The sequence below is a fragment of the Poeciliopsis prolifica genome, unplaced genomic scaffold (assembly GCF_027474105.1).
Source record: "Poeciliopsis prolifica strain line A6 unplaced genomic scaffold, Auburn_PproV2 SCAFFOLD035, whole genome shotgun sequence".
NCBI lineage: Eukaryota > Metazoa > Chordata > Actinopteri > Cyprinodontiformes > Poeciliidae > Poeciliopsis > Poeciliopsis prolifica.
Window position 1 is genome coordinate 62,737 of NW_026562410.1, and position 14,653 is coordinate 77,389.

The 14,653-nt window shown below is 37.5% G+C and overlaps 3 protein-coding genes across 3 annotated transcripts; 1 reads left to right on the forward strand and 2 right to left on the reverse strand.

Annotated features, from left to right (window-relative positions):
• Positions 1-552: 552 nt before the first annotated feature.
• Positions 553-1,675, forward strand: grp (gastrin-releasing peptide). The gene is made up of 3 exons (XM_055052292.1): positions 553-747; positions 1,197-1,402; positions 1,486-1,675. Exons 1-3 carry the CDS (start codon positions 591-593, stop codon positions 1,537-1,539), a joined length of 417 nt encoding a protein of 138 aa, XP_054908267.1. The 5' UTR covers positions 553-590; the 3' UTR covers positions 1,540-1,675.
• Positions 1,676-3,024: 1,349 nt separating this feature from the next.
• LOC129374087 (retinal homeobox protein Rx3-like) lies at positions 3,025-5,857 on the reverse strand. Its single transcript, XM_055052290.1, is given in 5 exon segments — positions 3,025-3,654; positions 3,657-3,936; positions 4,774-4,960; positions 4,962-4,995; positions 5,341-5,857. Coding segments are annotated over 5 exon segments (921 nt in total). The 5' UTR covers positions 5,594-5,857; the 3' UTR covers positions 3,025-3,487.
• A 2,629-nt stretch (positions 5,858-8,486) lies between these two features.
• cplx4a (complexin 4a) lies at positions 8,487-13,933 on the reverse strand. The gene is made up of 3 exons (XM_055052291.1): positions 13,575-13,933; positions 12,225-12,312; positions 8,487-9,462 (listed from the first exon to the last, which is right to left on the reverse strand). Exons 1-3 carry the CDS (start codon positions 13,736-13,738, stop codon positions 9,235-9,237), a joined length of 480 nt encoding a protein of 159 aa, XP_054908266.1. The 5' UTR covers positions 13,739-13,933; the 3' UTR covers positions 8,487-9,234.
• Positions 13,934-14,653: the final 720 nt, after the last annotated feature.

Consider the following 14,653-nt stretch of genomic DNA (forward strand, 5'->3'; position numbering starts at 1 on the left):
TGTGGTCGAGTTTCCAGAAGTAAAAACCATGACAAATAGTTTGGGTTTTTTCCATTATAACTTTCTATAAATAGGCTAATATTAATATATAACTCCTGAACAAAACATCCCCTCTAAGGAGGGGAGGAGAAAAAACTATAGTTACCGAGCGCATTATAGACTATTAATAGGCACCAGAATCCAGAGGTTCGGTCCTCGTGTTCCGATGACGTTCACACCTGATACATGAATTAAAAAGGTGCAGATAAACATCTGCGATCTGTAATTGGCAACTATAAATTATCCCCCAACTGCACCACTTCTGCTAACCACCCGCTGACGCACAGCTGTTTCAGGAGGGGCATTTAACTTTCTTTCGTCAGCGCTTATTCCGATCAAAGGCACCGAAAGAGGAACTTCTGCAAGTCGGTGCAGCGGGACGTCTTGGTTTTTTGTTCACCGGTGCAACTAGCAGAAAAAAGAGAACAAAAAATAATAATAATAAAAGAGAAAAGCGATTATGGTGTCGATCGTTTAAAGTTAGACCGAGTTAAGTCAATGCAACGTAAGGATTAGTATACATCGCGTAGAGCTGACCCTTTCCTCCTATCATGTGTGCGGGGCGCCTTTGTTACTCGTGGTCCTGCAGAGCGCTCTGGCCGGTTTTCATCATCCTGGCGGCAGCGCCTTGTCTGCTGCGCTGCGCTGAGAGACCTGCTGCGTCAGTTGTTGGGAAAATGTATCCAAGGGGCAATCACTGGGCTGTAGGTAAGAAAACCTTCGTTTTTAATCAGAAATATTTATTTAATAAATAATAATAATAATATATAATAAATAATAATAATAATATAATAATAATAATAATAATAATAATAATAAATAATAATAACAATAATAACTAATAAATAAAAAGTTTCATCTTTGATCATATTTAATTTACTAAAACTTTCAAAATGCTTTGTTTTTTCTGTCATTGAACTTCTACATTAAAGTGAAACGCTCGCATGAAGAAAAACACATGTTGTGTCTGTCGGTGTTATGGGAAATTAAAAAGCTGATGTTGCTTCAAATTATCTTTTGCAATTTTCAAGTCATTGCAATTGGATGAAGAGTAACTAAATTCAAATAATAATAATAATAATAATAATAATAATAATAATAATAATAATAATATAATAATAATAATAATAATAAATGATGATGGTGATTTTCAACAGGTCATTTAATGGGAAAGAAGAGCATTACCAGTCTGCCTGCACGGCAGCAGGAACATCTCGACTACCTCACGCTTTCGCAGTCGGACGAGATCTTTGATCAGGACCAAACTGTGAAGGAAATGTCAGCAGAGAGCCAAGAGCAAACAGTGCTGCGGAAGCTGCTCCACAGCAACAGGAGAGACAACAGAGGAAAGCATCTCCGAGAGGTCAGCTTGTAGAGGTCAAAAACGCTTGCAATCTCTGACCTTCAATATGCTTATGCGTTTCTTGCTTAATTATTGTTTTGTAGGTGTTAGACCTCCTGATTCTGACTTTGAAGCAGCGAGACAGCGAATCCTCCTGAAGGCAAGACAAGCCCAGTGGCAAACCCAGCTGCTGAGGTCTACTCAACCTGCTCTGTAATCACATATTTACAATGTATAAGCTCTGTGCTGTAGGCACACAAAAACGATGGTGTTTTTGGTGAATTAGCATTTTTACTTGCACAAAATAAAAGGTTTCAACTGCTGACTGACTGACAAGGTTGTGTTATAGAAACCAGGAATCTGAACTGAGTTACATGCTACGATGACAATAACTTTTACTCAAAAATTTAAGAAATGCATACTTTGGGGGAAGAATTAACTTTAGTCTTTTGTTTGTTTTGATTTGCTCTGCTTTTCCCACAGAAGATTTATTACATCCAAAATGCTGTTGGGAAGAATTTATTTCAGCATCACACTATTCCATCGTATTTCAACTATAAACGATAGATGAACAAAGAAAATCTTCAATATTCATAAGTCTGTGAAACCTGCACACCATGGTCCCACCACTTGCGCAGTAACCCATTTTTACCACTAGGTGGTGCGCAAGTTCATTTTTATGAACATCTCGTGTTTCAGTAACTTTCCAGTTGCACAAAACGCCAATATCACTAATTAAAAGTGTAAAGAAGCAATAAGATGGTTGTGTTGTTGGGTGACGAGTCTTCAAATTAGAGAGGGGGGGCACAAAAATCAACAAACAAACAAATAAATAAACACCAATTGTTTTTCTCTCGGAGGAGATGAATAGATGTCCATCAGTATTATTTTTCGCTCGCAGGGGATGCAAGCAGACAACAGGAAGCGCTAATTGCGACAGTTTGACAAAACAAATTGTCCTCTTAGAGCCACAAACACGTTTTTTTCCTCTTCCTCCTTCTCTTTAGTCATTTGTCACGGATGATTGGTGAACAACTGAGGAGTGAGCCACTTTCACCCCTATTAGGAGTCTAATCCCAGGAGAGAGACGGATACAGTTTGTTGGAGTTATGGGGAGGAAAGAAGATGACCTGCGGACTGATTTTCTGAGTCATACGGGGGAAGTTCAGAGGTTTAAGCCACTTTGATTCAGACACCAGCGTGTATTTAAAATGTATAATTAAAATAGATTGTATAGATTTCCATATATTAAATTAGTAGGTAATTTAATAATAAAATTATAAACATAAACACTGGGGAACTTAAACTCACTCCCTTCAATAACTGTCTTTTTCTTAAAAAATCAAATAACAAGAAAATATATCCACCGCTAGAGGGCACTAGAATTAACATGTCCAATTTTCTGATCGGTGCTGTTTGTCATTCTTTGTAACTGTCCCTTTCCATAACTTAGTCATTACCTATTTTCTTCTTTTTGCGCTTTTCTCTTGAGAAGGTCCTAATATAAAACTTTTTTATTATTATTTTTAGAATCACATAAGAATTAATTCTCTAAAAGCTCTAAAATTGGTAAAAAAATTCTTGCATTTGGAAACTGTTTTTTTTTATTATTATAATTTAATTATTGAGTTGGACAAAAAAAATAAATTCCATTTGTTCAAACAATCAAAAAGACTGTGAATGATCAGCAACATAAAGTGTGGTTGTGTTGCCATCAAAATAATGAAAGGATACAAATGGGTTTCCATTACAAGTTTGTTTTACTGATAACAAAACTCTTTGCCATAATGAGAAAAGATTAAAATAAAACAGAAAATCACAATTGAATCAATTTTCCAACATAAAAAAATTATATAGAGCGTACGTCCAAATAACTGTATTTATAGTTTAAAGTTACTGAACTTTTAAATTTTTTCTTTACAATGTTTCAGGAACTGAGGAACTGATGTCCTGCCTGTCAGGATTTTGACAGTTTTTTTTTTTGTTTTGTTTTTTTTCTTGGGATTGGGACGTCCAGAATTTTACAATCCGATCTGCAGAAAGATAAACTCTTTTCAAATCACTGTCTTCTGGATGTGCATGTCCATCCTAACCTTTCGTTTGGCATCACCACGTCTTCCCAATAGACTGAATGTGCTCCTTGGCTTTCATCCTCAGTGAGGCTATACTGGAGTTCCTTGGGTTGGCTGAGCACTGGTATGTGGGTGGCAGGGAGCACATAGAACTGATGTGGGAAAGGTGAGGACCGTGTCCCAGGCCTGGGGAGCTGAAATAGATGCTGGCAAAGAAGGAGGCATGGATGGGGGAGGAGAGGGAGAGTAGGCCCCTGGCAGGGTCTGTGAGCCGCTGATGAAGCCCGGCAGCGACTGCAGAGGGGCCGAAGATGTGATAGGGGTGGAGAGCCAGGGCTCCAGCGGCAGCCCGGAGCCCAGGGAGCCGGTGGTGGGTCGGCCAAAAGACAGAAGAGACGGTGAAGGGGTGTCCTGCAGCTTGATGGCGCTCACCTCCAGCTTCTCCTGACGACGCCACTTGGCTCGTCGGTTTTGAAACCACACCTAGAAAGAGGTGAGGATGGTAAAAAAAACAACAAAAACAACTTTGTAACAACAAAGTAAAATGTATCTTTAACATTTATTTCACAGCCCTTGTATGTCAGAAAATAAAATATACAGACATATTATAATTGCTTAGTTAACAGATTTAAAAACTCTAATTGTATTGCTTTATTATTATTATTAGAAGCAATACTTCTGTCGTCCTACAATAGAAGTTCCTAAAAGAAACTTTGCACAGTCCATTGTGAACAGTTAGAAAGTTATTTCTTTGCATATTTACTTGTATTTATTTCTCTAGTTTTAGAATTTACAACACACAAAATCGGGGCAACATGCCACTTCAGGCGAATCATTTTCGTGTTTTATATATGAAGGGAAGCTCTGGACTTTACAGACTCAAAACTAGAATGAGTTCAGAACATCCATCATTTTTAATCTCAGCTTAAACCCCATTAGGCACATAATACTTGGGGCAGGGACTTTTATTGGGGGTATTTATTCTATTAATGAGATATATTTTACTTTTACTCCCTTGCAAAAATTGTATCTCCCTGCTTTTGGATTTTTAAATAGATTTTAAAATGTGTCTTATAAAGAAAATTTGTGCAAGACTGGTTTAAGGTGGAAAAATAAACTTTAAGCAGCCTGCAGCTTTTGATGTGACTTTTTCTATGTTCGTGTATTTAACATCAGAAAAATATTCATAGGTAAATTATTATTATTATTATTATTATTATTATTATTATTATTATTATTATTATTATTATTATTATTAATGAAGCGACTTGTCTATGACAGGAAAAAGCTCGTGGTATTATTTTGGAGGCCGTGTCGCACCTGCACGCGGACCTCCGGCAGGTTGACCTTTAGGGCCAGCTCCTCTCTGCTGTACACGTCCGGGTAATGGGACTTCTCGAAGGCCCGCTCCAGTTCGTGGAGCTGGAAGGTGGTGAAGGTGGTTCGGTTCCGGCGGTGCTTCTTTTTCTGGTTCTCGTCGTCGGACAGCTTCCCGTCTCTGTCCGGCGTCGGGACCTGCGGAAGCTTCCGCGGTGCACACACCTGCTCCGGAGGGGAAGGAGGCGTTCAGTGACTCAAAGGAAAAAAAAGCGAAATTACTGTTTTCCTTTGAAAAGTTTTAAGGACAAACCAATACTTTTTTTTCCTTTTTGAGTTATTGCTTTTTTTGTTTTGTTTGTTTGCTAAAACTTTCTTTAGCTTTTTATGAAGCAACACCTTCTACATTATTTGACCCCACTTGTGACTTTACCGAGGAAACAAAAGTGGTGTTTTTTAAGTTTTTTTTAAAAAAAAAAGTATTACTTAAAGAAAGTAATAATCCAATATATCCTTCAAATATTATTGTCAGAAATGAAGCAAAAAGACCCAAAAATTAAATCTACTCACTGTCACAACTGTCAGTGTAATGACTTTTCTTCCTCTGGGTCACAGGAACGTTCCCGCCGCGCTCCGGGTCTCTCTGTGTCCCGGTGTAAGAGGCTGGCTGGTGGAAGATGGTGTCGTCCTTGAAGCCCAGGATGGCCTCGATGCTGTGGACGGTGGACGGGTTGGTTCCCGGGCTCTGCATGGAACGTGCGGAGGGAGAGACGCGCTCGTCCACCATCGTCATCATTTGGGATGTAGATCCGAGCAGCCACATTGGTCGCTTCAAGGCCGTAAGAAATGTCAGGATTCACAAATTCCTACTTTTTTTTTTTGTTTGTTTGTTTCTACCAAAACTTTTCCCTCTCTTCTCAAGTCTTATTTTGGAAAAATAGTTCTCTCTGTTGTTCTGGAGCATCTTTGCTGATGGTTTTTAAAGTGGTGCTTGTGCGGGACATCCCCTCCCACGTCACGTCACAGAGGGGACGTCCTGCTGGATTTTAGGGGGTAACATGCAGCCACCAGCCTTCACCCAGCAGAACTCCACCCCGTCCCCATCACATCCCAAGAGCATCAGCATGCCTCTAAACCTACTTACATAAATCTTAAAACCATCTTTCCTCTTCTCCAGATGTCATGTTCATGTCAGCACGTGGAGGGAAAGATTAAGCCCACAGATTAAGGTACAACAAAATCATAATTACGATAAGATCTCTGGTGAGATCACGGATTGCAAGATGACAGCTTAATATTTAATCACATCTTCAAGATATTGTCACCAAAAAAATGAGTTTGTCCAATGAATTGGTTTGCTGATCAGAGAAATAACTAGTTTTCTCACATTCGGATCTCAAACTGTCGTAAGCTAATTGAAAAAAAAAAATAAATAAATGAAATAAAATAATTAACAGTTTATCTAACAAAAGATTGAAAAAAAATTGACTAATTTTCAATAGTGTGACTAATGTGCAAACAACAATTTGAGCTTATAGCCACTTAACAAACAAACATTGACAGCAATGTGGTAATCCTTCTTAAGGGATTAGTTATTTTACTCAAAAGAGTTAAAACCCCTGAAACTATTTTGTTGTTCCTAATTAAAGACGTTGACCTGTGTTGGCCCAACAGAGAGGGGGCCATGAAGAATAGCAGGATACTAAATAATGTCTTAACTTAGACCAGAGCGTAAGGTAGTAGGTCTATAACTAAGTCAGTTCATGAAGCAAAAAAAAAAAAAAAAAGAAAAGCTCTTATTTTATTAATGTCTGCCTAGTGACTCGCATACAGCACAATAGTAAATCCATTTCAAAACACGTTTACCATCTTATTGGAGAATTTAAACTGAAAAGCAAAGCTGGGCTGCTGCTAATTTCAAAAAGAGGCTTCAAAAACCACAAAGCTGAAAATAATAAACTGTGTGAAATTATTTATTTCCAGTCTGGAGAAATCAAATGCAAAAACGAAAAAATAAATAATAAAATGGACTGAAATAAAATAAACAATTCATGATTCAACCAGGACACAAGAGTTTTTGTTGGGCTTACAAAGTCAAATTATTGATGAGTCTGACAATAACGTGGACAAATGAACAATTTTAAGTTTTGGATTTTGCTTTATTAACGTATGTCTGCAAGTATGAGAGATAATACTCTCATGGAGACTCCTTAGATTATTACATACATAAAGTTGATGAAAGAATACAGGCTTGAGACCCATCATTAACGCTCTAAGATTTGTTTGATAAAAACTCAACTAGCCGCAAACTGAATCCTGGTTGACGTGGCGCCTGTTCACAAGATTAGCAGCTAGAATATGGGGGGAACTCAGGTAAAAATTGAGTGAAAGTCAATGAAAACAGGAAAATGAAGTGATATAAAACTAGATGAAGTAGGAGTTTACACAGCCCCAACTTGCTTTATAAATGAACTGTAAAGGGTCTGGGCTGCTCTGAGTTGCTCTAAAGATCTCCGGTTTTGCAATGTTCTCAAAAACTTCAGAATGAGATGTAGGATGAAAAGCATTTATTATCTTTGGATCACAGGTGCAATCACTGGATCTTTCCAGAACCTGGGCACTCAGGGAAGTATGAGAGACTTTGTGAAGATAAAAGACCGGATGCCAGCCAGCTGCTTTGCAAACTTCTTCAAAAGTCTGTTGTCCAAAATGAGGACCCATTTTTTGATAATAAGTTTTATGTAGATTTTTTTCAAGCTTTATTAGCATTTCGATAATTACTGTCATCAACATCAGTATGTTGATGATGATTTTTTGTTGTGAAGAGTTTTGGTCTCGTCTTGCCATTTATCTGATTGTTTACAACATTTGGAAAATCTTTAAATAATTATTTTAGACTTGAACTTTTCTGACTCTGATAGTCAATGAAGACACATCAGTAATTCAAGAATGATGTAAATCATTCGACTGCCTCGCAGTCTGCAACATTTTGTCCATTATAATTTTACGGTGTCCTTAAATTGCTTTCAACATCGCATCGCTACATTGTGCAGAAACAAAGAAAGAAAGAAAGAAAAACATCACTGGGAAAAAGATGGACTCAGTGAGGGAAAGATGGCTCAGGCCAACAACCTTGGGAGCGCTGATCCTATTAGATGTAATCTCAAGTCTTTACAAATCCACAGCCGTTAAAACTTGGCTTCTTGTAAAACTCGGAACGACGCAGTTTCCCATTAACCAGCCCCCCTGAGCCTCGCCCGGATCCTCCTCAGCCTAATCTTTCCTAACTGTTTAGATAATGCCCAATTAAATTAATACCTATTTATTTTTCACTCTGTTATCCCTGATTTGTGTAAATGAGATTAATTGCAGCTGCCCAAGGTTACATGTTTTCTGGCTGTGTGACTGAAGTTGGCGGGTAATCGTCATGAAAACTGTTAAGGATTTAAATTCAAAGAATGGAAAATATACCTCATCAGTGAATGTAAGTGTCCACACTTTTCCCATAATTAATTGGACTTATTGGGTTTTAATGGCAAGAACAATTAAATAAATTAAGTAGTTAACACTGTTTTCCCAGGCATGCAAGATGCTAACTCCTCTCTAGTGCATTTGGTTTTCTGTTACAATCCCATATTCAAACTGGGCTAATAATTAAAAGTGAAAGGAAAATACAATTATTATTACTATTATTAAGTCCACTACTGACTCATTGCTTGTGTTTAATATGCATTTTTATTTGAACAACAAATTGGTCTTCTCACAATCACGTACATTCAAGCGTTTCAAAAACAAACATCTGCCACCTTTATGATTTATGTATTTATACAATAAGTTTGTGCAAATTTGCAAATGTTTCTGCAAAGACTTAATCCAGCTGAAATTATTGCAGCGGCTGAAAATCACATGTTTTCGTGCAACACCAAAGGTGGTGACTAAATAGAACAAACATTTATACAGCAGAAACAAAAATAAAAGAAAGAAAAAAAAAGAATGAAACTGAGAGGAAAGTTGCATAACTCAGGAAGGATTGGTTTTCTACCAGCACATCTTGGATTACCTGGACTTTCTTTTTAATGAAAAAAACACACACTCACACACACACACATGCACACGCACGCATTCATAGAGACTAACCTGTCTCATTTCATGACGACACTGAACAGTAAGAGTGGAAGGATTGGGCACCATTGATACATTATAATGAACTGCAAATTTTTGTGCAAAAAAAAAAAAGAAGAAAAAAACTGAAAGGAAAACTTTATAGCAGATTTTCTGATGGTTTTAATATAATTTCTTGTTATAATTTGAATCAAATAATGTGACATTACATGAGAGAGGGCTTATTCTCAACAAATGTATAGATCCTCAGACTCACAACTTGGTTTATTCCAAGCAATATGTTAAATTTTTATCTTGACAATCCCTGCCTTTCCACCATTTGCTTTTGCCACCCTGGGTTGTTCACATGACAGAGCACTTCTCCTCTGCTTTGCTCTTCAGCTCGGTCACCGTGGCCGAGGCCTTTTCCTTCAGCTGGTCCATGTCCATGTTCTGCAGGTTTTGAAACTGGCCCATCAGGGAGTCCTTGCCCTCCTCCTCCGTGGCGTCCTCGTCCACCATCTTGAGCAGCTCCTCGGGCACGTCCACATCGTCCCCGGCCATCTCTATCATGTTCTCATCCTGCTCGCTCTGCAGATGTCAACGTTAGGTAGGAGAATGTGGTCAGGGACCAATGAGCTGAGATTCAGACGTCGAGATACAGAGACGAATTCATGGTTTTTTTTTTCTTTCTAGCTTGACATTTGGTTGAACTTCACTTGGCACTTTCTCCTTACTTTTATCCGTTCTTTTGTTTGACTCATTGCATGTTTGTTAGTATCATTACAATTATATTCAGATTTTTTTCAATCAAAAATGTTAAGTTTTAGGTTTTGTTTTTATACATTTGTGTTATGAGTAAACATAATATTTATATTTTTATATTTTCTGTACCTGTCCATTGCGTTTCCTTATTGCAAATACAACTGTATCTGTAATAAGGAAATACAATTGTATTTTCATCAGTCCTAACAACATCAGGACTGATGAATAATGATTCAGGATTCAATCTAATAATGATTGGTACATTGTTTGATTCGTTTGATATTTGACTGATTTTAGCAGAATTTTGTCTTTGTCCTGTAAACAACTTGGGTTACATTTACAAATTGCTGCATAATTATGAACTTATTGGAAAAATAAACATTTGTGTTTGGCTTTTTAGGTAAAAACTAAAGAAAAAAACTGTTGTACAGTAAAATCAAATACATTGAATGGATAATTTAGAAGCAAGCAATAATAAAAACAACCTAATGTGAATATCTGAGGATATTTTGTGTTTTCCTCGGGTTTCTGACTTTTAAGTTTTCTCATCCTTATTATTAAATCATAAGCCTCATAGGCAATGTGAATAGGCTCTGCCCTGTGATTACTTTAAAGTTCAATCTGTGGGATTATCTCAGACCTGATTTAGCCTTTCTTCCCAGGTACAGTCTAAAGATAATCTCTGTAATGTTGTGTGACTGTCTGCTTCCAACTTCCTGTTTCTCTTTAGAAACTACACTTAAGTTTGAACAAATTTTATGAATAGCATTCTATTACACAAATCTTATTAACTCAAACAGCAAACTCAAGTTTCTTTTTTTGAAAAAAAAAAACAAATAAGAAACAACAAGTAAACAGCTAATGTTCAGACTTGATACTTTTCTGGCCTTCCATGTGATATAAACAAAATGTAATGAGAACAAAAGCATGCTATTGTTCAAATGTTATTATTTGTTTGCTTTCAAGTCATTGATGTTTAGCTAATGTCTTTAAAAATGAAGCAATTAAATAAAATTCACCAAGTGGCTGAAAAAGGAAACCAGACATTGATGTGCCATTAGCTGAAGGCTGTTAGAGCAGCTGAAGTCGCTTGCAGATTCACTGTCATCACAACACTGGTTCTGAAGCAACTTCTCAGTCATTTACTGAGAAAAACTTCTGGAATGAACGGTTTCAATGACGTCTCTACATACCTTTTTGGCTCCCTCCATCAGTTTGTCTTGTCTGTCAAGGCTCCTCTGAAATCCACCAATTGCCCAGTTTAGATCCACTAAAGTAAATGTTGCAGTTTGCTGGAGCCAGATCCCTGTGCCGGGGTTCGCCCTAATAGGCTTGGAACACCTGCTCTGTGGCTTTTGGCTTTCTGAGACTAAAGGTGCAACAAGCCTTTCTTAGTAATCTCCTCCTGAACAGACTGCAGCAGCCAAGTGCGGCTGTCACACAGAGATGACCTCAGCTAAAACTCGACCAAAGAGCGAGCTGAATTAGTAGATATTGTTTTCTTTCTTTTCTTTTTTTTTTTTTTGCATTTTGTTTAAAAAGGCTGTCAGATGCAGCCTCCTCCTGTTTTTGTTGTGAAATTGCAATGTTCACAGTAATTAGAAGCTGTTTGTAGTTTTTATAATATTGCTGATTGATTTTTCTCCTGCTGTGACTTTTTTGCTTTTCACTTTTATACTAACCTGCTGTTTCTTCCATTTGAATAATAATGACTGATAGTGCGTAAGGTATTTTTTCAAGGTTAGTATTACACCTGATGTTTTGTCTTGTTGGCCATGTGGTTAAATTGCATCTTAAAGGATATAAATATTCTCTTTAGGTTTGATAAGGGTGTGAAAATGTAGCACCGTAGTTCTGAAACCACTCATGAGGGTACTTGGGCTAACTTTGGAAATACTCAGGATACATTTTTCACCAGCAGCATTATTTTCCAAATGAAAAATCGGTACTGAAAACGTCTGATAAAAAAAGTGTAGTGACAATGCGTGGTTTGTTCTGCTTATCTCCAAAGTTTGACTTGGATCTGGGAGCGACATGAAACCGAGCTTAACCTAGTTTTAGTTGTCAGTTTTAAAAATTATTGGAGTCCCCATTTGTAATGATCAGTGACCAGGTTTGTGTCTGTTAGCAGTACAGTAATGATGTATTCCTTTGTATTTGCAATTTACAACATTTTAGCAACATGTTCATGAAATGAAGTTGCAAGTGTGAGATATTATTATCGCCGAAAGTCATAAAAACACCAAACACTGTGTTGCTGCAATTATGACTGTAAATGTATGGAAGCCATTTTGGGTTTTTGGACTTGTTTCACATTTGAAATTTTGAATATTTTTACCATCCTGTGAATATTTCAAACAAGAAATTTTGAAAAAAAAAAACATGACTTCTAAATTAAAATGGATCAAACAGAGTCCTTCAATTAATGATGCTATTCCCAATGAATACCAACGCCTTCCTTTAAATAAGTGGGAAAATACCAAAATTAAATCATGAAAATTTACCATTCAATCACTATGGAATTATGGTAAGTTTCCTGCATCAAGACAACTAAATTATTCAACGTGTAAAGATAAAAACGTGTTTACCTTTGGCAGTCTGTATTTGTCCCTGAGACACACTCTCAGCGTTGCCCGCTCTGCCTTTTTGTGTAAGAAATCTGCATCCCTTTCCATCCTGAACAAATAAAGAAAAAAGAAAACAATCTCCAGTCTGTTTACTCTTGGTCACAAAAACACGTCACAAATTAGTTAATGTATCCCGAACATCGACAAGTTTTTTTCATTGACTTGCATAAAAGTTTGCGATTAACCTGTTAAACATATGGAGGAAATGTTAGTGCTGGAAATTTATGAAAACCTTATAGATTCAAAGGCCAGAGAGAGAATATGAAGTATCTCAGCAGCATTGCTTAGATACTTCATATTCTTCACCTTATTTCTTGGTTTCCTATAAAGAAAAAAAAATATAGGGAGGGTTTCTATGAACTTTTTAATTTGAGTTATGGTGAAGTAAAATAATTGCACATCTGCAGAACAAAACATTTAAATAATTGTCTTGCTGTTGTGGAGACTTGTTTTGATTATTTTTGATTCAGATTTATTAAATTTTTTTTAATCATTCAATTTCCTTCAGTAAAACAAATGTTTGATTCAAGTATCTGAAACCCTGAATATATTCCTGCATATTCAACAAAGCTCCTAGTGCACTTTGCCTCAGACATTTAAAGAGATTACCCATCCAGGCTTACCTAGAATTTAGTCAAAACATCCAAACAGGAGTGGTTTTCAAACGCCTCATCTTTCCAAGTCAGATGTAATTTAAAACCATTTTTACTCCGACTGTTTTAAAAGATAGTTCTCATTCATATTTTACTTTAAATGTTTATGATTTTTGTGTGTGTGTGTGTGTGTGTGTGTGTGTGTGTGTGTGTGTGTGTGTGTGTGTGTGTGTGTGGGGTGTGTGTGTGTGTGTGCGTGTGTGTGTGCGTGTGTGTGTTTGTGTGTGTGTGTGTGTGTGTGTGTGTGCGTGTGTGTGTTTGTGTGTGTGTGGGGGGGTGTGTGCACGTGTGTGTGTGTGTGAATGCTATAATTTAATATTATCTTTCAAGAACCAATAGACCCACAAACAAAATATATATAAAAAAAAAAGTATTGGTCAGTTTCTTTTGTGACCTTCAGAAATAAATGCCTCTTTCAAAAACTCATCTTTTCAATTGTTCAAAAACATAAAAGCTATTTTATTATGCTTTTTGTGTGTGTGTGTGTGCGTGTGTGTTACTAAAAGATGTGGACTTTGACAGTAAGGGAAAGGCATAAACACTGAATATAACACAATATAGAAGGTAATACGTCAAGGTCAGATTTTATTCTCTGCAGCCATTTTGTTCTCCACAGGCCAGTGGCAACTGCTCAAAGTGTAGCTTGCTCCATACTTACTTCTCCTCTACCAACTGTTTTTGGTACTCTTCATACTCCTCGCGCGTCATCCCAGCTGCTTTTGCAGGATCTGACGGAGTGGCCTCCTCCTCTTTGTCGCCTCCACCACCAAGACCTATTCCTGACAGGGGGTTCCCAATCATGCTCTTGATCAAAAAAGCCATCACGAGTTCTTCCCAGTGTTTACTCTCCAAGGAGGGGGATGTTTTCGTGGACTGAAAAAGTGAACGGTTCTCCTGGTGCTTCGCTTTCGCTTCCTGTAGGTTTCCAATCCAGTGGTAGCTCCCTGGCTAACCTCCTGCTTGCCTACAGAGTCAAGGACACACTGATGACAAGCAACAGACACATACATGCGCATGCAAACACACACACAGCCTGCCGTAATCTGGATTTAATCTCTTCTGCTTCACTATACTAAGAGGCAGATGGCCTGCTTTTTTAAATCTATTTTTAACTCATGGAGACCTTTATGGATGTTTTTCAAAAATTTATTTTTAAGGTTTGAAGCACTTTTTAGAAAAAAAAACTTTTACCAAAACACACAGAAGGCCTTAAGGCTCCATGGACAGGCTCTTTCAACCAAAACAGAGGCTGTGTACTTCCACCTACTGCTGCTTAATCATATTAGAGAAGTTCAGATCAGCCCATCTGCAGCTTACACTGCTGAGATCAAGCAGAGGGGAGGGAGGGCCAGGATTATACTGTATTCTTGTTTATCCCAATGAAGCCATCCTTCATGCACTGCTATTGTTGAATAGGAATGTGACTGGCTAAAGGTGTGAAATAGGGAGGAGTCATTCCATCATGGTCTTTCGTAGCTCTTTTTACAAACACAAACTACAAGTAGGGCAACAATCATCTCTCCTCTGGCATTAAACTTTTTTTTTCCAAGCATAATTTCAAGAACACAATGGCACAGCGGGATTCAGATGAAGATAATGTTGTGATTATCAAGTAGGAGTGTGAGCTCGTCTCCTGCTCAACCTAATACCTTCTCATTTAATTTCCACTAAAACGTCGCGATATGCCAACTTTTTTTCTTTCTAGCTGCATCCAAGTACACAGCAGCGCTTTTTGCT